Here is a 24,352-nt window from a genome sequence, read left to right on the forward strand (position 1 = left end):
AATAAATAAAAAAAAAAAACACCTCCTTGTTTCTACACTCAGTGTCCATTTTATCAGCTCCACTTACCATATAAAAGCACTTTGTAGTTCTACAATTACTGACTGTAGTTCATCTGTTTCTCTGCATGCTTTGTTAGCCCCCTTTCATGCTGTTCTTCAATGGTCAGGACTCTCCCAGGACCACTACAGAGTAGGTATTATTTGGGTGGTGGATCATTCTCAGCAATGCAGTGACACTGACATGGTGGTGGTGTATTAGTGTGTGTTGTGCTGGTATGAGTGGATCAGACACATCAATGCTGCTGGAGTTTTTAAACAGCTCACTGTCACTGCTGGACTGAGAATAGTCCACCAACCAAAAATAACCAGCCAACAGCGACCATTGAAGAACAGGGTGAAAGCAGGCTAAAAAAGTATGTAGAGAAATAGCTGTACTACAGTCAGTAATTGTAGAACTACAAAGTGCTTCTTTACGGTAAGTGGAGCTGATAAAATGGACAGTGAGTGTAGAAACAAGGAGGTGGTTTTAATGTTATGGCTGACCGGTGTATATAGTACGTATAATGTTTTCCTGTATAGTTTTAATTTGTCATACTACTGTATAATAGTAATTACGACTACATAGTCAATATTTTTTTTTTTTTTTTTTATTCTACTCTTTTTATTAACTCTAACTGTATTTACTCTGTTATGGAGCTGCTGTAACACTTGAATTTCCGCCATGGGGATAAATAAAGGAATTCTTATTTTATTACACGCTGATAAGAGTTTTACCTTTATACTAGAGTTTAATGCAAAAAATTTACTTGGTTTTTGTAGAAAGAAAAATACCACAAAATAACATTACACACAGATCAAATTTAACATGGTCAGATTCTGATGCAAACTGGCATTTTAATGCATAATAGTTCTGTCGTTTATTATTTAAATACAACCCAAAATCAGAAAAAGCCGGGACAGTATGGAAAATGCAAATACAGAAACTGCAGTGTTTTTTTACACTTACTATAATTTTTGGCAGTTGCCAGGAGAACGGTACTTGTCTCACTGCATTGTGCCAAGTGTAAAGTTTGGTGGGATTATGGTGTGGGGTTGTTTTTCAGGAGTTGGGCTCGACCCCTTAGTTCCAGTGAAAGGAACTCTTAATGCTTCAGCATACCAAGAGATTTTGGACAATTTCATGCTCCCACCTTTGTGGAAACAGTTTGGGGATGGCCGTCATTCCTGTTCCAACATGACTGCGCACCAGTGCACAAAGCAAGGTCCATAAAGACGTGGATGAGCAAGTCTTGCTTGACTGGCCTGCACCTCAACCCGAGTCCTGACCACAACCCAATAAAACACCTTTGGGATGAATTAGAGCGGAGACTGCGAGCCAGGCCTTCTTGTCCAACATCACTGTCTGACCTCACAAATGCACTTCTGGAAGAATGGTCAAAAATCCCCATAAACACACTCCTAAACCTTGTGGAAAGCCTTCCCAGCAGAGTTGAAGCTGTTATAGCTGCAAACGTGGGCCGACATCATATTAAACCATTTGAATTAAAAATGGGATGTCACTCAAGTTCATATATCCATTCCTGAATTTCAGACCTGTAACACATCCATAAAAATGTTGGGACAGTACCGTTGAGACAATACAGCATTTACCATATTGCCATTCCTTCTCACAACACCTACAAAACATTTTGGCACTGCTGAAGAATTTCAATTGGTATTTTGTTTTATTGTCCTTGCAAATAAGTCTTCAAAAGTGTGGGGTTGTTGTAATCACATTTTCATTTCAAATGTCTCCACAAATTCTCTATTGGGGTCTGTTTAGGACTGCAGGCAAGTCCGCCCAGTACTTATACCCTCTTACACCATAGCCATGCCTTTGTAATGTGTGCATCATGTGGTTTTGCATTGTCTTGTGCAAGATAAAATGCATGGATGTCCCTGGAAAACAGCATATGTCCATGGTTATCTTGAAGGCAGCATATGTTGCTTTGAAATGTAAATTACCTTTATCAAAGGCACTGACACAACCCAATACCATGAAAGACCCTAGCATTTGGACTTGTTGCTGATAACAGTCTGGAAGGTCCTTTTCGTCCTTGGTCTAAAACACAGAGCATCCTTTTCTTCTTCTTCAAAGTAAGTGAAATAGTGACTAGTCTGACCACAATACATGTTTCCACTATGTGATGATCCATCATAGATGTCATATGGGACAAAAATTGCTGCCACACAGTCACTTGGTTTAGCCTCTGCTATCCACTTGGTTATTGGTTTTTGAATTTACAACAAAAGATAAGTCCCACAAATAGGGCCATTGTTTCATGTCTTGGGAGAATATCAAATAATGCAAATTGTGCCCTTTATAAGTATATGAACTGTTAACACATTAACCATTTTCCATACCAGTGCCTTGTCTCTGCCACATTAGCATTCAAAAGACACAAAAATAGTTTGGTCATGACTAGAGGAAGGAAAAGCTATGACGTAACTAGCAGGAAAGGCTTTGGAATGAAAATGCTATAACAAAGAAATAAGGGAAGAGCTATAAAGGGCAACAGTAAAACAAAGCAACCACAAGGCCATCTCTAATGTCACTAGCAGATCTGAACAAAGTGACTTTTGTTCACATTAAATATAGGGTACCTTCCACTAGATTGCAGAAATCAATTCTTCTCCTTATATATTTTTCTAAATTACTTTTAAAGTTCTATTCAAAACAATCCCTGCAAAAAAATAAATAAATTAAATTAAATCCTTGTGTAAATATACTCTATTGTGCATTTGCTGAATAGTAAAGATATCTGGCAGAGTTTTATTGTGTACTTCCACATATTGTATATGCAGTTTTTGTTATTAGGTTTTGACACGTTAATTTATGTAACTACACTGGCATGTGTCTCTGGAGCTAAGACCAGTCATTCAGGTGTTTCAGCATTTCTAACGTTCCAGTATTTGCACTAATGCTGGATCCTGCTAGTGTCAACCACTCCATATTGTTTACTTTTTAAATGAGACAGTCTGCGTCTGTAAATGCGAGGAACAGCATACAGAACAGCTTTCAATTAATAATGGCATTATTTTACATAAAGTATAGAGATAAAACCACTATGAATGATTTTTAAGATCTTAAAGCTGTAGTGTTTCATTTTAATTATATATGGTACTATGGGCTATTAGATCAGTAGAAAACCTGAGGATTTTATATAGCTGTAAGTCACCCTGGAAACCCTGCGATAGTCATCAGATTTGATAATAAGATGTAGACTTGCTTTAATGTTTTAGACAGGTGTCCTCTTTCATGTCCCGATTACACCTCAGCTTTAGCCTACAGACAGATGACCTTTTATTATTCTCAGTTTTTTATTCATATGGAATTTATTGCTTCCCTAGTAACAGCAAGTTATACAGGTCCTTTTGCAGCAAAGCACCCCACACTATCACACCAAAGGTGTTTTGGTTCCACCATTTGTATGAGGGCAATTATATGCAATTATTTAAATGCTTCTAACTTTGTGACAACAGTTTGGGAAAGTCGTTTCATGTGGCAGCATATCTGTGCCCCTGTGCACAAAGTAAGATTCATACAGGCATGCTGACTTTTGGGATGAATTGGAGTGTCAACTGAGACGAGATCTTGTCGGCCAACATCAGTGCCTGACCTTTTAAATGCATTTTAGAATTAATGAGCACACATTCTCACAGACACACTCTAGTGGAAAGTCTTCCTAAAACAGTGTAGAGGAATATTGCCCCAAACTCTATAACCTGTATTACTGCCAATGGTTTTGGAATGGATGCCCAACAAGCTCATGGTCAGATGTCCGCATACTTGTGTTCTTATAGAATATTTATTCATTATAATGTATGTACATTGGTTCTTAACTAAAGCTACTTGGAACTATGTTATGCTACTCTTTGTCTCTTGCAGCCATCAGAGTAAGATAAACAACAGAGATAATTTTCTAATTGCTTCTCCACAAGTTCCCGTTGGATCCAATAGATTTTTTTATGGTCCATACCTTTTTTCAGGAAACTGTGTTTGTTTGTTTACATTCTGTTAGACATTTTAAGTGTCCATATACTTATGGTGCTGAACTATTTGACCCTTAAGTTGAGCATACCTGTTCTTGCAGATAAAACTAACCACAGTGCTTTTTTCATGATCTGGTTCTGTTCCTGTTTTAACGCCCCTTTTATCTCACCAAACCTTTAGCCTATTATAGAGATAGCTGTGTCTATATAAGCTTTTGTAATACAGTGTAATACAGTACCTTGTAACTTGACGTCCCCTGAACTTAAAATCTTTGAAACTCGATGCACTTTGTAGAGACATTTGTACCCTTAAACTCAACATTTTCCTTTTTAAAAAATATATATATTTATATATATTTAATTTCAAACTAACAATAAACAGCCGCTTTGTTCGGGACTTGGCATGAGCGGTGAGGTGAAACGTCATCAAAGTGCGCATATGAGACAAATCTGCATTTGTGTGCAATAACAGTCAAAACCACTCTGAAAGTGTCCACATGTATCTTTGTTTAGCTGCATTTTCTCACTGTATTACTTATAAACTTGTGTTATAGCTGTGGGTTCTGAGAAATTGTGAGAGTCAGCTTTTCCGAGTCTAAAACTAATAAAATTCCTCGCTGGTTGTTTTAGTACAATAAGTAAAAAAGTAGAAAAGCGCCCAAGTAAATGCGCCTTTACTGAACGGAATACTGTATTCCAAATGTAAGCATCTCCACGATTTAGAAGCATAAGGAAACAATAAAGAAGTAAAGGTAAAGTGCAGGTTTTATTGTACTTTATATTGATTATTTATTGTTTTTTAATTGTATTTCAGTGTTTTTATATTATACTTGTGTTATTTTCAGTGAATAAGTGTCAAAAATAACCCCATTGTTTTACATAAGCCTAAAATATATGCAGTTCCACGGGACCATGGAACGCATGAACAGGTTTCCCATACATCCTTATGGGAAAAAATACCTTGAAACTCAACGCCACTCCCAGAACCAACTGATGTCGAGTTTCAAGGTAACATTGTACTCAGGATAAATTAAGGCAACTCAAACCTTGTCTCTTGTCTGATTGCTTTCTCCTTCCGGGATTTACTGAGTTCTTCCTCTACTGATCTATGTCTATAGAAGGGGGCGGCACGGTCGGTTCGATCCCCAGGTGGGGCGGTCTGGGTTCTTTTAATGTGGATGTTCTTTTTGCATGTTCTTCCCGTGTCTGCGTGGGTTTACTCCGGGTGCCCCGGTTTCCTCCCACAGTCCAAAGACATGCAAGTGAGGTTTTTTATAACTGACCCGGTACATGCCACAGGACTGACCTAGACTAAGTCTGCAGTTCAAGTTTTAAACTCTGTTCACCCAACCGTCATAACAAACTACCCACCCTTCACACACCTGCCCGGCTGTTCGTCACGTGACCCGTCAACTTAAGTGGCCGGGAGGGAGCGCGAGACAGAAATATCGGGTGACATTACGACAAACACACACCCACACACACACGCTCACACACAAAGCTGGTGCCACTTGGTTTTGGTATTCGTTATTACCTGTTTTTGGGTGTTTTAATCGGAAACATGCCGCAAGACAAGTACAGTTCTAGACTACTTATAAGTGACTTAGCGTTCAGTATCACGTGACCAAGAGGCGGAGCTAGCAGGACTACAGGAAGGCAGGTAAAAAAAAACTCAGGGCAGGTACGAGCTTTCATAAGAAATCGCTTCATAGAGTGACTGACAGTAAAGTTATCCGAGTTTATGCTGATTAAGCACTTGTATTTTATTTTAAAATAACTTTTAACACAGTGCAAGAGCGGGTTTAACGTTGGCAGGAGCGATGTTAAGCGGGCGCAAACCGCTGGGCAAGCTGGCGGCACGCCTGGAAGAGGTGAAGAACCCATGGCGGCCGACAGCGGCGTTAGTACTGAGCCATAACGAAACAGCTCGGCTTGCCATGGACGCGCTGCTGGAGTCCGGAGAAAAGGGATACCACCGGGTTCTGACTGACGAGAGAGAACTGAACTTTCTCTCCGAGTTAGAAATTCAATATGTTTGCGAACACGGAGCCAAGAACGAGAGCCCCGAAAACGGCTTTAACAGTGTGGGAGATTGTGGAGAGGGAGACACAGTATCCGAGCTCACTTCAGGAACTTACTTTCCTATGATGTCGGATGAGGAGCCACCAATGCTGGAGCTCGGCTGGCCTGATGTTCCCAACCGCTTCGGAGCCTCCGAGACCCAGATCTTCTTCCAAAGAGACAAGACCCAGAATGTCAAAGATCTGATCAGATCGTTAATCAGCAAAGCCAAGAAGGTAAGAAAGTGGTATTCAAGAGAGATCAAAGCGATTAAAACAATAACATGACTTTTGTTTACACTTTTAACAATGACAGAACCTAATGTGCAGCATTGTCACCGCTTTTCAGTAGCAGAAGTACACAAAATTCGAATCCACAACTAAATGTTGATGTATGATTTCATGTTTCATCTATAATTTCTGTGTCATCAATGTGACGATTATGAATCTACCAAAAACTTCATCTGTCTGTTGTCTAAATTTAATTTAGACATTTATAATAAACAGTATGGTCAGTAATTTGGGAAAAGCTTTAAACAAAGCTTTAACAAACTAGGCAAAATCCAGACTTGCCCTGTCAATTCTTTCTTGGTTATACAATCCTTCTTGTCAGTAATAATGTTGTCACAGAGTTTGCATTTTTACAATGTTCTCTGCCTTTCCCAAAGTATAGCAATAGCCAAGGTAGGAAATTTGTCAGACAACACCAGCAAAATCATTTACTGTATGCTGGTAGTTGGTTTGCAACCCGGTTCTACTTTAAAGATAGGAACTTTCACTTTAAGTGCTGAAGTCACAGAGTTTTGAAACGTCTATTTTTTATGACTTTATGCCACAATCAAAAGTAATTCTGTCTGACTGGGCAGGTAGTGATAAAGACATACAGGGGTTGGACAAAATAACTGAAACACCTGTCATTTTAGTGTGGGAGGTTTCATGGCTAAATTGGACCAGTCTGGTGGCCAATCTTCATTAATTGCACATTGCACCAGTAAGAGCAGAGTGTTATTTTTAGCAGGGTAAGAGCACAGTTTTGCTCAAAATATTGCAATGCACACAACATTATGGGTGACATACCAGAGTTCAAAAGAGGACAAATTGTTGGTGCACGTCTTGCTGGCGCATCTGTGACCAAGACAGCAAGTCTTTGTGATGTATCAAGAGCCACGGTATCCAGGGTAATGTCAGCATACCACCAAGAAGGACAAACCACATCCAACAGGATTAACTGTGGACGCAAGAGGAAGCTGTCTGAAAGGGATGTTCGGGTGCTAACCCGGATTGTATCCAAAAAACATAAAACCACGGCTGCCCAAATCACGGCAGAATTAAATGTGCACCTCAACTCTCCTGTTTCCACCAGAACTGTCCGTCGGGAGCTCCACAGGGTCAATATACACGGCCGGGCTGCTATAGCCAAACCTTTGGTCACTCGTGCCAATGCCAAACGTCGGTTTCAGTGGTGCAAGGAGCGCAAATCTTGGGCTGTGGACAATGTGAAACATGTATTGTTCTCTGATGAGTCCACCTTTACTGTTTTCCCCACATCCGGGAGAGTTACGGTGTGGAGAAGCCCCAAAGAAGCGTACCACCCAGACTGTTGCATGCCCAGAGTGAAGCATGGGAGTGGATCAGTGATGGTTTGGGCTGCCATACTGCCAGGGACTACCGAACCATTCTGGAGGACCATGTGCATCCAATGGCGGTGCCGTGTATCAGGATGACAATGCACCAATACACACAGCAAGACTGGTGAAAGATTGGTTTGATGAACATGAAAGTGAAGTTGAACATCTCCCATGGCCTGCACAGTCACCAGATCTAAATATTATTGAGCCACTTTGGGGTGTTTTGGAGAAGCGAGTCAGGAAACGTTTTCCTCCACCAGCATCACGTAGTGACCTGGCCACTATCCTGCAAGAAGAATGGCTTAAAATCCCTCTGACCACTGTGCAGGACTTGTATATGTCATTTCCAAGACGAATTGACGCTGTATTGGCCGCAAAAGGAGGCCCTACACCATACTAATAAATTATTGTGGTCTAAAACCAGGTGTTTCAGTTATTTTGTCCAACCCCTGTAGTTAGTCTAGTCAAATTGAGCCAACCTGTTAATTTAATTTGGTTAAATGGTCAATCAAGTATAATAAAATATTTATGTAAGTATTAAATGAAAGTACTCTTTTTACTTTATGGCCTAAGAAAGAACTAAAATGTTGGCTATTAAATGTTCCAATGGATTTAATTATTTTAATACCCAAACATAACATTATACATTATAACAACATACTTACAGTACATGGTCCGGTTTCCTTCCACAGTCCAAAGACATGCAAGTGAGGTGAATTGGAGATACTAAATTGTCCATGACTGTGTTCGGTATGACCTTGTGAATTGATGAGTTTTGTGTAATGTGTAACTACCGTTCCTGTCATGAATGTAACCAAAAAGTGTAAAACATGACGTTAAAATCCTAATAAACAAACAAACAAACATAGCTTGTCATAGCGATAACAAAGCCTACCAATTAAGAGGGAGGTAGTGATTGGTCAATTTTGCTGTCATTTAAAAATGATCTTTTATTGACTTAATATTGTTCAGCTCTTTGAGAATTTATAGCTGGCCCAATTTTGTTCTAGCGACAACAAAAGGAGCCAAAGAGACTTTATTTTTTAGTCAATCTTTTACATCAAGAATTTAATAAGCAGATATGAAGGGTTTATTTGCTTAGATTTGTACTTGTTTAAATGTTGGTTCCCAAATTATGAGTAGATAAAATTAGATCTGATCCATTATTATATTATAATATTACGTATATTATTATTTTTTTATATCTTAGAGGGTCCTGATGGTTCCCCTCTGCCAAATATTTTCTCATTATTGCAAAGTTGTATTAAAACTCGTTTAAAGTGAAACTGTAGTAAATGTAGGAACCCTAATGGGGTCATGGTTAGGAAAAAAAACAACTTTGTTGGTTAATATGCAAACACGTCATGTCTCATGGAGGTAAGTAGTAACTTTTATTAACAAGGCTGGTTTTTGTTTGGTTGTTTGTTTCTTATTTACAAATTTAGAAGTTTATGTGAATTCCTTGTAAACCACATGATTGACAGAGTCACTGTGCTTTGGTTCCTGTAACCACTCATTATACTTCCTTATTGCAGTTGCTTAAGCTTTCCTCAGTAAATATATGATCAGTCTGCTTTTACAGCAGTGTTTCCTTATCATTCAAAGGAAATGGCTTTTCCCTAATCCATGTATTTATTGTAGTCTCCCTGAAACTTAAATATACAGTGTGGATTAATCAGACAGGCTAAAGTTATTAACAAATGCAGTCAGAATACTAGAACTGATAATTGAATGGTTTAAGGGAATAAAGTCTAATTTCCATATTTTAGTCTAGGAGTAGTTTTGGCCTGGAAATTTAGTTTTAGTCTACTTATTATTAAATAAGTGTGTCAATAATAGCAAATGTTTTATATAAACTAAAACTTTACAATATTGCTGGTAAAATAGAATGTGGCATCAAATGTCATTATTATATGTGTTCTGCTGACACTGACTTTATTGGCTTGTTCTTTGGGGTCCCAGTAAAGGTGTGTGTGTGTGTGTGTGTGTGTGTGTGTGTCTGTGTGTCTGTGTGTCTGTGTGTCTGTGTGTGTCTGTCTGTGTGTGTCTGTGTGTGTCTGTCTGTGTGTGTGTCTGTGTGTGTGTCTGTGTGTGTGTCTGTGTGTGTGTCTGTGTGTGTGTCTGTGTGTGTGTCTGTGTGTCTGTGTGTCTGTGTCTGTGTGTGTGTGTGTGTCTCAGCTGTACTCCCAACACTAGACAGAAACTAAAACATGAAAATCTATTGCCTTTAATCATGTTTTTTAGCAAAGTCTACACCCTCACAGTCACACAAATGGCACCCTAATTCCAAGGTACACAAGTTAAGACACAATTCCACCTCTTTTTAAAGACAGAAACTATTATTCAGCCATGATAACAGCCATAGCAGCTGACATGGTGTTAGGAATTAATCAAACAAACACGTATTTAAACTGTGGTCTTTGAGACCCCAAACAGAAGTGTATAAATTAGGGGTTGTTTAGAACACAATATCAAATTAAAAATAGTTTATTTGCAGAAAGTCATAAAATACCAAGCTAACAAAAGGATATTTTGTGAGCTGTTAAAAAGGCTCTGGGCTGTCAGGGATTCCAAACCGAATATAAGGCTTAAGAGCAGGCTTAAAAAGGCTAATAAGGTATTAAAGATGCAGCTCAACATTAGTTGATACAACATGTTCTACAAAGAATAATCAACAAACTAACAGATTTGGAGTATGACACTAGGTTATGCTGGGTACCAGAACACAGCGGGATAGCTGGAAATGAGAAAGCTGATCAAAAAATCCCTTCAACGGATTTAAAACCACTAATAAATATCTACATCAAACAAAAATAGCAAACTGAATGGAACACTCAGACTACCAAGAAACTCAGTGAAATACACCCAAATATTTACAGTAAACCAGGGACAGTGCGAAGACCAAGTCATTTACACAAGGTGCAGAATTGGCCACACCAGAGTAACCCATCAACACCTGATGAAAGGAGAAAACCCCCGACATATCAAATCTGCCAAACACCTGTTACAATACAATGCATTTTAATAGAATACTCAAATACAATAAGTAAGGACAACAAGAACACATGCCTGAAACCATAAAAGAAACTCTTACACAAGACAACACAAGAACAGTCTTAACCTACCTCGCAGCCATAAAAATGAAAAGGAAAATATAAAATGGACCAAAATATGAAGACAAGACAAAATGAACAGGTAGAAACATAATACCTATTGTTGCCATTAAATGACTTATATGTGAAAAATAATGTTGTATACCTGATGTGCTACAAGCATGTTTACCTTCAGACTTTCTGTTTTTGTGCAGGTCATTGCCTTGGTCATGGACGTTTTCACGGATGTGGACTTGTTCTGTGACTTGCTTGAGGCGTCAAACAAGCGCAAGGTTCCTGTGTATATTCTACTTGATGAGAAAAATCTCCATTATTTCGTCGACATGTGCAATGCATTAGACATCCAGCACTCAAACCTAAATGTAAGTTAAGGCCTGTTAATCTGTTCTACTACTGTTGAATTGAGTTTAGTCTTATTTGAATTAATGACTGCTGTAATGCTACATTCATAAGCATGTTAGACAGTCTTATTCTATGCTTCATTGTCAGTTTGACAACTATTGGTACCCCTGGACAGTATAGTTAAAAAGGTCCCTAACAGTGTGAGCCAGTCTCAGTCTAGCATGCACTTATATTACATTTGTTCTAGGAATTTTAAAAAACAGTAGCCCACCACTGGTAAGACCTCAGATTTATGAGTTAGAGTCTCAGCTCTGCTATCGGTCTGGCTGGTCTGCACAGAGGGGAATGGGTATGGAGATCAGTGCATAAATAATAGATTAATGGGGAATAACAGAGATCAGTATGTGGCTCTTCGTATGCGATACTGATCTCTATGTGAACAATAGGTAAACTATATGATAAGGCTCTCCAGCAGTAGAAGAGATACTACTTGGTAATCAGATAGGACTAGGCCAGGAGGAAATCATTTGCAAATTTTTTAATCGAATTCCACTCATTCTAAAGCTGACTGCAAAACACAATTGGTGTGTTCGAAAACCTAGGGAGCTGCCTTGCTGTCTTACTGTCTACATAGGCAGCTGACTTAGTAGAGAGGATTCTAATAAGTTAGTGACTTAAAAGGCAGGTTATTCGAACGCACTACTTAGATAGCGATTCCATCGGGTTTAGCATTTCGCGTTTAGCATTTAGCATCTAGCATCTCGCCATTAAAACCAATAAACAGAGGTAGCACAGCACGCTAACGTCAATAACATCTCCCTTCATGTACCGATAACGGTTAAATTTCCTGACAAGCCCGAACTTGCAAATAAAAACACTCGGTACAAGTTTATACAAGTTAAAAATCAGTAATATTTTATTTACGTTTGAAAATAACTCCATTCGTTTCTCCGCCCCGTCAGCCATGAATGCTGGTATTGTCTTGATCACTAAGGCAGCGTCAGACACTCACTCGTTCTTGAGCCAAAATAACATTGAAATGATAAGATGCCTCAGAAGTGTGGATTTTAAGGCATCTAGGATTTCGAACAGCCTCATTCTCGGGAGCGCGCACAGGATGACGTAAAATGCTGTCTATGTAGAGAGCTCACTAGCTTTTTGAACACACCCAATGTTCTATATATGCCAATGTAAAGCAACTAAATTAAAACATATGAAGCACTTAATTAATGTCATTACTTGTTGCAGAATATGCGGATACGAAGTGTATGTGGAGAAACATACTGCACCAAAAGTGGAAAGAAATTTACAGGGCAGGTACAGGAAAAATTCATGATCATCGACTGTGAAGAAGTCGTAGCTGGATCCTATAGGTAAGAAATTAACGATCGGGGTAAATTGTTATACTTTTAATACACTAATCAGCCATAACATTAAAACCACATCCTTATTTCTACACACATTGTCCATTTTATCAGCTCCACTTACCATATAGGAGCACTTTGTAGTTCTACAATTACTGACTGTAGTCCATCTGTTTCTCTGCATGCTTTTTTAGCCTGCTTTCACCCTGTTCTTTAATGGTCAGGACCCTCACAGGACCACCACAGAGCAGGTATTATTTAGGTGGTGGATGATTCTCAGCACTGCAGTGACACTGACATGGTGGTGGTGTGTTAGTGTGTGTTGTGCTGGTATGAGTGGACCAGACACAGAAGCGCTGCTGGAGTTTTTAAATACCGTGTCCACTCACTGTCCACTCTATTAAACACTCCGATCTAGTTGGTCCACCTTGTAGACGTAAAGTCAGAGATGATCGCTTATCTACTGCTGCTGTTTGAGTTGGTCATCTTCTAGACCTTCATCAGTGGTCACAGGACTGCTGTTGGCTGGATATTTTTGGTTGGTGGACTATTCTCAGTCCAGCAGTGACAGTGAGGTGTTTAAAAACTCCATCAGTGCTGCTGTGTCTGATCCACTCATACCAGCACAACACACACTAACACATTACCACCATGTCAGTGTCACTGCAGAGCTGAGAATGATCCATCACCCAAATAATACCTGCTCTGTAGTGGTCCTGTGGGGGTCCTGACCATTGAAGAACAGCATGAAAGGGGGATAACAAAGCATGCAGACAAACAGATGGACTACAGTCAGTACTTGTAGAGCTACAAAGTGCTTCAATATGGTAAGTGAAGCTGATAAAATGGGCAATGTGTGTAGAACAGTGGCGATTTCTCTAAGACTGCAAGGGAAGCTCAGCTTCCCCTAAAATGTCAAAAATGAAATGGTCAAATATGTACAGTTGTGTTAACATTTCATTGACTACAAATGCGTTAGAACATGTTCATCTCGAAGACGAGTTCGTTCAGAATCAGCTACTTATCACAAATCGACTGACTCGATTTTGTTAATTCCCGTAGCCTCAATGCATTTGCCCATAGAAGCTGAGCGTATCTTCACTTCAACGGGGCTGCATGGAAAAGTTTTTTTCATTGCTTCGAAACTCGCCGGTCATTGGATAAATGCCACGATTTTGTCCCGCCCCCGGACGCTGAGCGTCTCTGGGGGTGAATGGAGCTGTGAACGGGTCTGGACGCTGAGCTTCTGCAAGATGATTGGAGGATCAGTCGAAAGGCTGAATCCCGTTTTGATTGACAGCTATTTTGAGATCTACACGTCACTTAATCACTGGGAGCTTCAGTCCCATCGCAGATTTTGCGAGTGAAGTCGAAAGACAAACTGCAACCCATTTCTTGGTAGTTGCTTGGTGAAATTACTTGACCATTTCCATTGTTCATTGTGTAAATAAAACGCACTCATAGTATTTGTTTCAGGACACTGGTCAAGTCCCTGGAAAAGACGCCTACTTGGTATGATAGGATCACAGGCCATTTTCTTGAAAAGGCAGAATTTATGTATAAATAAATTGACAAATTTTATGATGTAAGCCGACAATGAGCTTCCCCTCTTTGAAAGACCAGCAGCCGCCACTGGTGTAGAAACAAGGAGGTGGTTTTAATGTTATGACTGATCGGTGTATGAAGTGGTTAAATCATTAGCAAAGTTAAAAACTATTTCTTCCATAGCAAGTTTGAGCATTATATCCATATCATGCTTACTCTGCCTATCATTCAATATGTGCTCTATGAGTCTTTTGTGCTGCTTTCTAAATTTGTTGTTGTATGTCAGTAAGTATTATTTCAACTTCCTGCTGCAGCTCCTACCAGTGTAGTACAGTGACAGGACTCTGTGAAGAGATAAAAAGGGTGTTGAGCTTCACTCTGGCTTGGCAGGCATGTCGAGATTAAAAAGCTAAACGATGAAAAGATGATGAATTGACAACTCCCAGGCCTGTTTAATAAAGGGCTCCTATGCTTTTTCAGTCTTTTATTTATATGCCATTGAAGCTAACATTTTTGACATGTATGTACTGTAAAAATAGGTTGGGTGTTAAGAATGTGTTTAGTGTTATCATGCTGCTTACGGTTTAGTGAGTGGGTGAGCACAGAAAAGTGTACGTAGTGGGTGAGGCATCATACGCTCAAAAGACTTTGTCCAAACAATAATGCACATGATTCTTTGTTTAAATGGTGTTTTGTAGTAGGGAGCAGTATACCTGCAGAAATTCCTGCAAAACTGTTAATTTACCATGTCTACTCTGTTATCAAAGCAAGTGATGCGCAATGCCTTTTAAGTCCAATTCCTTTGATGTTTCCACAGACATTCTGTCTCATTTTAAAGTCAAATGCAAGTTAAAGTTTATTGTTATTCAGCCTTACCAAATAGCTCATGCAAAAATCTAATGAAAGTGCAGTGTGATGACTGCTTGACCACAGTCTGCAAGTGCAAATGTTGTAAGATTAAACATTAAATTAATTTAACTGCTGGACACCTAATCTGCATTTTCAGCTGAACATTTGTATTTGCTGTATTGTACTACAGTGTACTTTTTATACACCTTATTGTGATATTGTGGCTCGGTGGGTAGCACTGTCACTACAGTGTATAAAACATGACGTTTAAATTCTATTAAATAAATATCATATTGTGGTATTTAAACAAACTAAATTATTGTCAGTGAAAAGGTCACATAGTGTCGATAATATTGCACTTTCATATCCCTCAAGTTAACGAGTAGCTATTTGGGTCATTAACATGTAAGGGTTTCAAAAAAGTATTTAACCAGTATTACTAAACTGAATATAAAATATATTGCTGTTAAAATAGAATTTATTTATTTTTGCTGCTCAGGTGGCGCAGCGGTAAAAACACACACTGGAACCAGAGCTGGAACCTCGAATACATTGTATTGAGTCTCAGCTCTGCCTGCCGGCTGGGCTGAGCAGCCACATGAACAACGATTGGCCTGTTGTTCAGATAGGGGTGGGATATAAAAAAAACGGATAGGGACTCTTTTATAACTAATGCAATTATGACCTCTGCTGGCTGATTGATGGCGCCTGCACCAAGATGGGAAAAGAGTGCTGTCAGGTTGTGTCTCTCTGTACACAGTGCTGCTCTGCACTGCACTCATCAAAAGTGTAGGTGATGAGATGCATACGGCATGCTGCCCACATGTTGGAGGGGGTGTGGGATAGCTTCGTTCTCCTCAAACAGTGCGGAGATTGGCATTGGTGGAAAGAAAACCTTTTAAAACCTCTTAAAAACCTTCAGGTTATCCATGGTCCATGAGACTGAGAGAGCCTCTACCATAGCGGTCTATTACAGACTATTATACTAGGGTTCTTTAAAAAGTTTCCACACTTATTCTTACTCTATTTATTAAGAATTTCAAAAACAAATGACATCACTTTTCTACATAGTCACCTTCCGATGCATTTTTTCCAGCATCAAACCAACTTTTTAATGCCATTAGCAAAACATTTTTTTGGTTGACCGTGTAGCCACTGATGCACCACTGCTTTTACATCATCATCAAATCAAATGATGATATCAAATGGCAATAAATCCAGACTATAAGCTCTCTCTGTCTCTCAGACATGACCAATTACTACTACTCCCGCTCTCACTGTTTCCAACCAAAATATAAAAGTGCGGAATCTTTTTGAAGTTCCCTTCTAACATGACACAGTTACAACATTAATATAAGTAACTGTACTTAATAGAGTGTACATTTCCTGCTAATAATGTTGTTCTTTCTGTCTTCTTCTTTTAGTTTTACCTGGCTCTCTGCTCATGTGCACAGCAACATGGTTTTGCACTTTTCTGGTCGGATTACTGAAAGTTTTGATAGAGAATTCCGTTGCCTTTATGCAGACTCGCTCATCATTCCACGTTTTCATAATTCTGAAGAGGATGATCTTCCCTCTTACGGCTACAACATGGCAATGCCTAACATGGACTTCTTTTTTAACCGAGGAATAAGAGAGAAGGAAAAAGGTTGCTCAGAAAACTCCAGCAGCCAATCCAGCAACAGTGTGTCCAGCGTCAAAGTAGCTCCTGGCGTAACCAATCCAGTCTATAAAGTCACACAGGAAAAGAAGGACACTGGCACAATAAAGAGTCTAGAGAGGCGAGGTATTGCAAATCAAGGACTTATAGGAAACCCTGTTGGCAGAGTAAATCTCAGTGATATCACCCGGAGTCCAACAGCGGAACTTTCAACGTCCGGAGGAGGTCATACAGCTGGAGTCGAGTGGTCCAAAACAACATCCCCTGATTTCCTTTCAAAGAACTTAGCAGGGCCAACATCCAAGTTCCAAGCCATGGATCTCTACGACCACAAGAACTCGTTGTATAGTACTTCCAAAGCAACTCCAACTCCTCCTGTTATGGAAAACAAAATGATGCCCAAAGTCCGGAGTCCTACTAATCCTTTTTTTAAAGTTGTAGATCTCTTCAACAGTTCAAACAAAGACCCCTACTTGTTCTTAAATAGGTCTCCATATACTACAGCCTTTGGAGGTCCAGATCTCTCACAGAATGAGCCTGAGAGTACTCAAAGTCCTCCTCCACCAGCACCTTTGCCGAAGGAACGAGTGGTTCCGGAGAGCAAAATCACTCGAGGGGATGAGAAGCGTTTGACACTTGGTCACAGTAAACTGGACATGGTCAATCAGTACAACAAGGCTAGACCGGTGTACAGCCGCTTCGAGCTAAACTGATCTTTATCGTTCAAATAGTGTTGTAGGTTTCCTTTCCGTACCTTTTCTTTTTGGGCTACAATGTCTTTTTGTTTTTCAGATATCAACTATTCAGTAAAGGGAAAGAACGAACCCTTTTTGCTAACATATGTTTTACAATGGATAGAAATGTTGGCTGTTCGTTCATAGGTTTACAATTTATGCATTTAGCACTGTACAGTTTTGGCTGTAAATAACATGCATCACTTGATTGGTGCATCTTACATTCAAGGTGTTGTACCTTGTATTTATTATGGCGAACAGATGGTATTAATCTCCTCATGGAGCTGTTCTTTACATAATTTGGGATATTCCATTCCCAAGGTTGCAGTCTTTCAGACATACATGTGTATTTAAATTAGATGAGCTGTGATTTTTGATATGCCATATTAAAAGTTATTGTAGTTGCTACAATAAAAATACCTGCTATGCAACTTTAAATCTATACTCTAAAAATTAAATTTACAGTTGATTTGTAATTGCTCCAGCCTGCTTCATTTCTTTTAGTGAGATTTTGTTTGTTTTATTACCCACTCATATTGAAATTAATCACAAAGAAACATTTAAAACCAGCACTTACCCCCAGACCTTTTCGAGTCCAGCGTGACTGTTTCACTGTGCACTAGACAAGGCCTAGAAATACATGGATAACTCCAGTGGCCTGCACATAGCTCTTACCTTAGCTCTATTGAACAGCTTTGGAATTAACTGCAATAGCTGTCACTATTAGAGAGTATTTGTCTATAGTATAGAATATACATCGATCAGCCATAACATTAAAACCACCTCCGTGTTTCTACACTCACTGTCCATTTTATCAGCTCCACTTAGCATATAGAAGCACTTTGTAGTTCTACAATTACTGAATGTAGTCCATCTATTTCTCTGCATGCTTTGTTAGCCCCCTTTCGTGCTGTTCTTCAATGGTCAGGACTCTCCCAGGACTATTACAGAGTAGATATTATTTAGGTGGTGGATCATTCTCAGCACTGCAGTGACAATGACATGGTGGTGGTGTGTTAGTGTGTGTTGTGCTGGTATGAGAACATCAGACACAGCAGAAACAAGGAGGTGGTTTTAATGTTATGGTTGATCGGTGTATATGCTGGTCATGCTGCTTTACTATTTAAAATGGTGACAACCAATGAATAAATAAATAATGCAATACGTTTAGCTACCTAATTTAGTTTTGGGTGTATAAATGACTGTTTAAAACTGCTAAGCAGCCCTAGTTGATAGACCAGACCAGATCTAAGTGACTGTAAGAAAAGCAGAGATGACAGTAGCCTCAGTCACAAAGACTGCTCAATTAATGAAGTGCATTCATTGAGGCTGTTTTGGCACTTCATGTGGGAGGCACGGTGGCTCAGTGGGTAGCACTGTCGCCTCACAGCAAGAAGGTCCTGGTTTGAACCCCATGCAGGTGGGGCGTTCCGGGTCTTTTCTGTGTGGAGTTTTCATGTTCTCCCCGTGTTTGCATGGGTTTTCTCCGGGTGGTCCGGTTTCCTCCCACAGTCTAAAGACATTCAAGTGAGGTGAATTGGAGATACTAAATTATCCATGACTGTGTTTGACAATAAAATTGTGAACTGATGAATCTTGTGTAATGAGTCACTACAGTTTCTGTCATAAATGTAACCAAAGAGTGTAAAACATGACGTTAAAATCATAATAAATAATAAATAATTGCCATTTTATGGTGGCCAAGCACTCTGCTACAGCACTATCTTGTTTTTTCCCCTCCATTTCATTTGTCACCCATGCGTTTATGAGAACTGACACATCCTTAATTTGATGCCTTTATAAGTTTTCTATTCAATGCTGTGTACTCATACAATGTGTACATACACATTTAACACTCTTTAAGATGCCACCACATATGTGGTACTAGCATTTTCAGTTCACGCAATACAGATATATTGGAAGAATGAGAGTTGATTTTGTTTATCAATTATTTTATTCTTCATATGCTTTTTATACTTGGGTGTGGGGTTCTATGGTACCAAAATGAAATAGAAACTACAAATGTGTTTGAACCACATTCTAGAATGTAACACAACCCAGGCCTTTTTTCTGTTTGACATGTTTTACCCCATCTGTTTGTGCACTGGGTGGAGAATGGTATGCAATGTTCTAAGAAATGTGTAATCTCTGTTCAGTCAGGCATTTCTCTAGCATTAATAACTGTCTTGTATTTTGAATTATAGTGCCACGTTTGAGTCATATGTGAGCATATTAAGTGACATTTATGAACATGCTGTCCATCTCGCTACTATTTACACTGTCTGAAATAGGTGTGTACATTTTGCCTGAAAATAATTTTATTAGGGGTTCCCAGCAGAGAATAACTAATTTGCTATGCTAAATTGGGAGGAAAGGGAGAAATCGCATAAATAGTTTTAAAGAATTCTCCTCATTTTTCTCTTTTCTAGTTGGAGTTAGTACCACCTTTACTATACATTTACAGATATACTAGATATACTTTATATACATATACAGACGTACAGTACAATGAAATTCTTTCTTCGCATATCCCAGCTTGTTTGGAAGCTGGGGTCAGAGCGCAGGGTCAGCCATCGTACGGCGCCCCTGGAGCAGACAGGGTTAAGGGCCTTGCTCAAGGACCCAACAGTGGCTGCATAGCTGAGCCTGGATTTGAACTGCCAATCTTCCGGTTGATAGCCCAAAGCGCTACCCACTAGGCTACTACTGTCCCTGTTCAGCTCTTTAGTCTTAGCAGAGTACATGAATACTAGATGCTGCCTTGTTATGTGACTAGCGAACGTAATTGTTGATAGTACTGGACGCTTGTTTAAATCATGGCTCTTCATTATTACAGTCCCAAAGTCAAAGAGATGAGTATGAATGTTGGAAGTGGTCTTGTGTTACACTTCACCCATTAGCTTGCTGGGAAATACAGTCCTCAGTCAATGGACTATAAGGCTTTCAAAGAGAACCAGTTTATTGTCTGAACTGCTGCTTTTATTGTTTGAGCTGTTGCTGTCGGGAATATTAAGTCACCATGTTTACAGTTCTGTAATGTTTGAACCATAAAGCTTTAAAAGTCATTATTTGAAGTAAACTCTCTAGTCTCATGTCTATTTGTCAGATATCCCACTTCAAGACTCAACAGTGGGTGGCTGTTCAGCTATAATTGTGTCCAAACTTTTATTTACTTATTTTTTAACTGAAACAAACTTGTCACTGGATTTAATTGACATTAAACATCCATACTGTTATAATACAGTACATGACATGGCCTATTTGAGCCAACATGGGCTAGTAACTTCCAAATCTTTTAATTTGTCAGCATTCAAGTCTCTGCATTATAGAGATCATAAGGACATTAACAATTATATACTCTAGTTTTTTTGTCTATAATATTTATATATATATATATATATATATATATATATATATATATATATACATATACATACATATATATATAGGCTGTCACACGATTAAAATTTTTAATCAAGATTAATCGCGATTAAAGAACAAAATTAATCGAGATTAATCTCGATTAAAATTTTTAATCGTGTGACAGCCCTAAATATATATGTATTCATCTCAATTAATCGCAAACTAATAATTAAGCAAAATTTGAACAGTTATGCACATTGTTATTGCAAGAACGTGTTTACCAATAAAACATTCATAAAATATGATAAAATTATTAAATCTAAATTCATTGTAGAAAGCACATTATCTGACAAAGGTGAGGATCTTTTCCTGTTCATGACCCTGACACTGAAAACAGGTGCACCAACCATAATGTTTTGATCTAATGTAAAGCATCAATAAAGCATCAAAACACAGATATGATTATTTCATAGATCTATTAAGAAAACCCTTTAATACTGTGTTTGTGCAGAAAGAATACTGGGAAATACTGTTTTAAATTACCATTTAAACACCTATAAATACCTGAAACAGTCAAGTTAGCAGACATTATCTATAAGTAATTGACTGTAGCTATTAAAAAGTGTTAATTAAAACAGTCCATGTAAACGCTTAGTCCATATAAATATCAGATACGAATGTGTTTTTAGAAAACTACAAACATCACAAATATAAATCATGTTTATAACCATGTGATAGAATAACCTGAATAAACTGTAGAGATGAAACATCACACTGAGTTTCACTTTTTACCGGATGGGGAGGAGGCGGAGCTACACGGTTTTGATGGACAGCTCTAGCAGCCAATGGAAATACTCGTTACAAAGCTTGCGTGGTTTCATTCATCTTTTCATTAACACGTAAAAAAGTGAAAACCGCTAAAAAGTAGTTTATCATCGGACAGTTCATGCGCTTTACATCCTAATTAATCTGAAATACAGTTAATTACCACAGAGACACACATGTACAGTATATGCCAAATAAAAATAGTTAGATAAAAATTTTTAATCTTGATTAATTTTTTTAATCACGATTAAAATTTTAACGCGTTAATCGCATTAATTAACGTGATTAACGACAGCCCTAATATATATATACGTATATTAGTGTGTTAATGTGTGTTGTGCTGGTATGAGTGGATCAGACACAGCAGCACTGCTGACGTTTTTAAATACCGTGTCCATTTACTGTCCACTCTATTAAACACTCCTACCTAGTTGGTCCACCTTGTATAGACATAAAGTCAGAGATGATCACTCATCTATTGCTGCTGTTTGAGTTGGTCATCTTCTAGACCTTTATCAGTGGTCACAGGACGCTGCCCACGGGGCGCTGTTGGCTGTTCTTTGGGCATATAACATTGCTGAACCTAGATCTGTCTGACTGCAGCAACCCCAGATCATAGCACTGCCCCCACAGGCTTGTACGGTAGGCACTAGGCATGATGGGTGCATCACTTTAGCCGCATCTCTTCTTACCCTGATGTGCCCATCACTCTGGTACAGGGTAAATCTGGACTCATCAGACCACATGACCTTCTTCTATTGCTCCAGAGTCCAATCTTTATGCTCCCTAGCAAATTGAAGCCATTTTTGCCAGTTAGCCTCACTGACAAGTGGTTTTCTTAAGGCTACACAGCTGTTTAGTCCCAATCCCTTGAGTTCCCTTCGCATTGTGTGTGTAGAAATGCTCTTACTTTCACTATTAAGTTCTACTGTAGTTTTTCTACCATTTGATTTCACCAAACGTTTAAGTGATCACCGATCACGATCATTCAAGATTTTTTTCCGACCACATTCCTTCCTCGAAGATGATGTTTCCCCACTGTCCTTCCACTTTTTAATAATGCGTTGGACAGTTCTTAACCCGATTTTAGTAGTTTTAGCAATCTCATTAGATGTTTTCTCTGCTTGATGCCTGCCAATAATTTGACCCTTCTGAAACAGATTAACATCTTTTCCACGACCACAGGATGTGTTTTTCGACATGGTTGTTTAACAAATGAGAAGCTACTCACTGCATCAGTTAGGGTTAAATAACTTGTTGCCAGCTGAAATATAATCACCCATGCAGTAATTATCCAATATGAGGCTCTTACCTATTTGTTTAGTTAAATCCAGGTGGTGACCTTTTTTTTGGCCAGGCAGTGTATATTATCATAGGATCAACTTAATCTAAGTGAAAAGTTGAATCTTTAAATAGTACCTATATTTCATAATAATAATTTTTAAAAAACCATCTCACAACTACTGAATCTCCACTGTTGTTGTTACCACCTAATTTTAGCAGTCAGCTTTAAGCCAGGGTGTTTCAGACTTTCTGACCAATGTTTCCTGCGTTTACCTACAGTGTGGATAGTAAACCTTTGTCACGGTTATACAGGTTTTCAGGATAATTTCAGATAAAAGCCTTTTGTTTACACATCTGATATGGGACTTTCATCAGAAGTGTTTTGGTTCTCTGGAAAGCTTGTGTATTGAATTATCTATGCTGTACCTGAATTGTATTTGTGTACATTTGTCACTCAAAATAATTTGATACCCATACAAAATGTAATGTAAGACCAGAACATGAGGAGAAACAAACCAGGTTGTAATGATTGTTTTATTTATTTAAGTAAAAAGGTTATGCAACACCTATGTTACTCACGGTCGGTAGCATCATGGTCTTGGGCTGCATGAGTGTTGCTGGCACTCGGGAGCTGCAGTTCATTGAGGGAAACATGAATTCCAACATGTACTGTGACATTCTGAAACAGAGCATGATCCCCTCCCTTCGAAAACTGGGCCTCATGGCAGTTTTCCAACAGGATAACGACCCCAAACACAACCTCCAAGATGACAACTGCCTTGCTGAGGAAGCTGAAGGTAAAGGTGATGGACTAAACCCAATTGAGCACCTGTGGCGCATCTTCAAGTGGAAGGTGGAGGAGTTCAAGGTGTCTAACATCCACTAGCTCCGTGATGTCATCATGGAGGAGTGGAAGAGGATTCCAGTAGCAACCTGTGCAGCTCTGGTGAATTCCATGCCCAGGAGGGTTAAGGCAGTGCTGGATAATAATGGTGGTCACACAAAATATTGACACTTTGGGCACAATTTGGACATGTTCACTGTGGGGTGTACTCACTTATGTTGCCAGCCATTTAGACATTAATGGCTGTGTGTTGAGTTATTTTCAGAAGACAGTAAATCTACACTGCTATACAAGTTGTACACTGACTACTCTAAGTTATATCCAAGTTTTATTTCTATAGTGTTGTCCCATGAAAAGATATAATAAAATATTTGCAGAAATGTGAGGGGTGTACTCACTTTTGTGATACACTGTACATGTATACCAAATAGCCATAACATTAAAACCACCTCCTTGTTTCTACACTTACTGTCAATTTTATCAGCTCCAGTTACCAAAGAGGAGCACTTTGTAGTTCTACAATTACTGACTGTAGTTCATATAATTCTCTACATACTTTTTTAGCCTGCTTTCACCCTGTTCTTCAATGGTCAGGACTCTCCCAGGACCACCACAGAGTAGGTATTATTTAGGTGGTGGATCATTCTCAGCACTGCGTGGATAAGACACAGCAATGCTGATGGAGTTTTTAAACACCTCGCTGACAGCT

At 38.9% G+C, this 24,352-nt stretch overlaps 1 protein-coding gene across 1 annotated transcript; it reads left to right on the forward strand.

Annotated features, from left to right (window-relative positions):
* Window positions 1-5,852: 5,852 nt before the first annotated feature.
* Window positions 5,853-17,803, forward strand: fam83c (family with sequence similarity 83 member C). The gene is made up of 4 exons (XM_062997180.1): window positions 5,853-6,329; window positions 11,028-11,195; window positions 12,424-12,548; window positions 16,358-17,803. Exons 1-4 carry the CDS (start codon window positions 5,853-5,855, stop codon window positions 17,304-17,306), a joined length of 1,719 nt encoding a protein of 572 aa, XP_062853250.1. The 3' UTR covers window positions 17,307-17,803.
* The last annotated feature ends 6,549 nt before the right edge of the window (window positions 17,804-24,352 follow it).

The sequence above is a fragment of the Trichomycterus rosablanca genome, chromosome 6 (assembly GCF_030014385.1).
Source record: "Trichomycterus rosablanca isolate fTriRos1 chromosome 6, fTriRos1.hap1, whole genome shotgun sequence".
Classification (NCBI taxonomy): domain Eukaryota; kingdom Metazoa; phylum Chordata; class Actinopteri; order Siluriformes; family Trichomycteridae; genus Trichomycterus; species Trichomycterus rosablanca.

Bases quoted from the DNA above. Each gene is read 5' to 3' on its own strand.
- fam83c (XM_062997180.1), top strand. From the start codon at position 5,853: ATGTTAAGCGGGCGCAAACCGCTGGGCAAGCTGGCGGCACGCCTGGAA. The intron at 6,330-11,027 runs GTAAGAAAGTGG...GTTTTTGTGCAG, and splicing joins TAATCAGCAAAGCCAAGAAG to GTCATTGCCTTGGTCATGGA. The intron at 11,196-12,423 runs GTAAGTTAAGGC...TACTTGTTGCAG, and splicing joins TCCAGCACTCAAACCTAAAT to AATATGCGGATACGAAGTGT.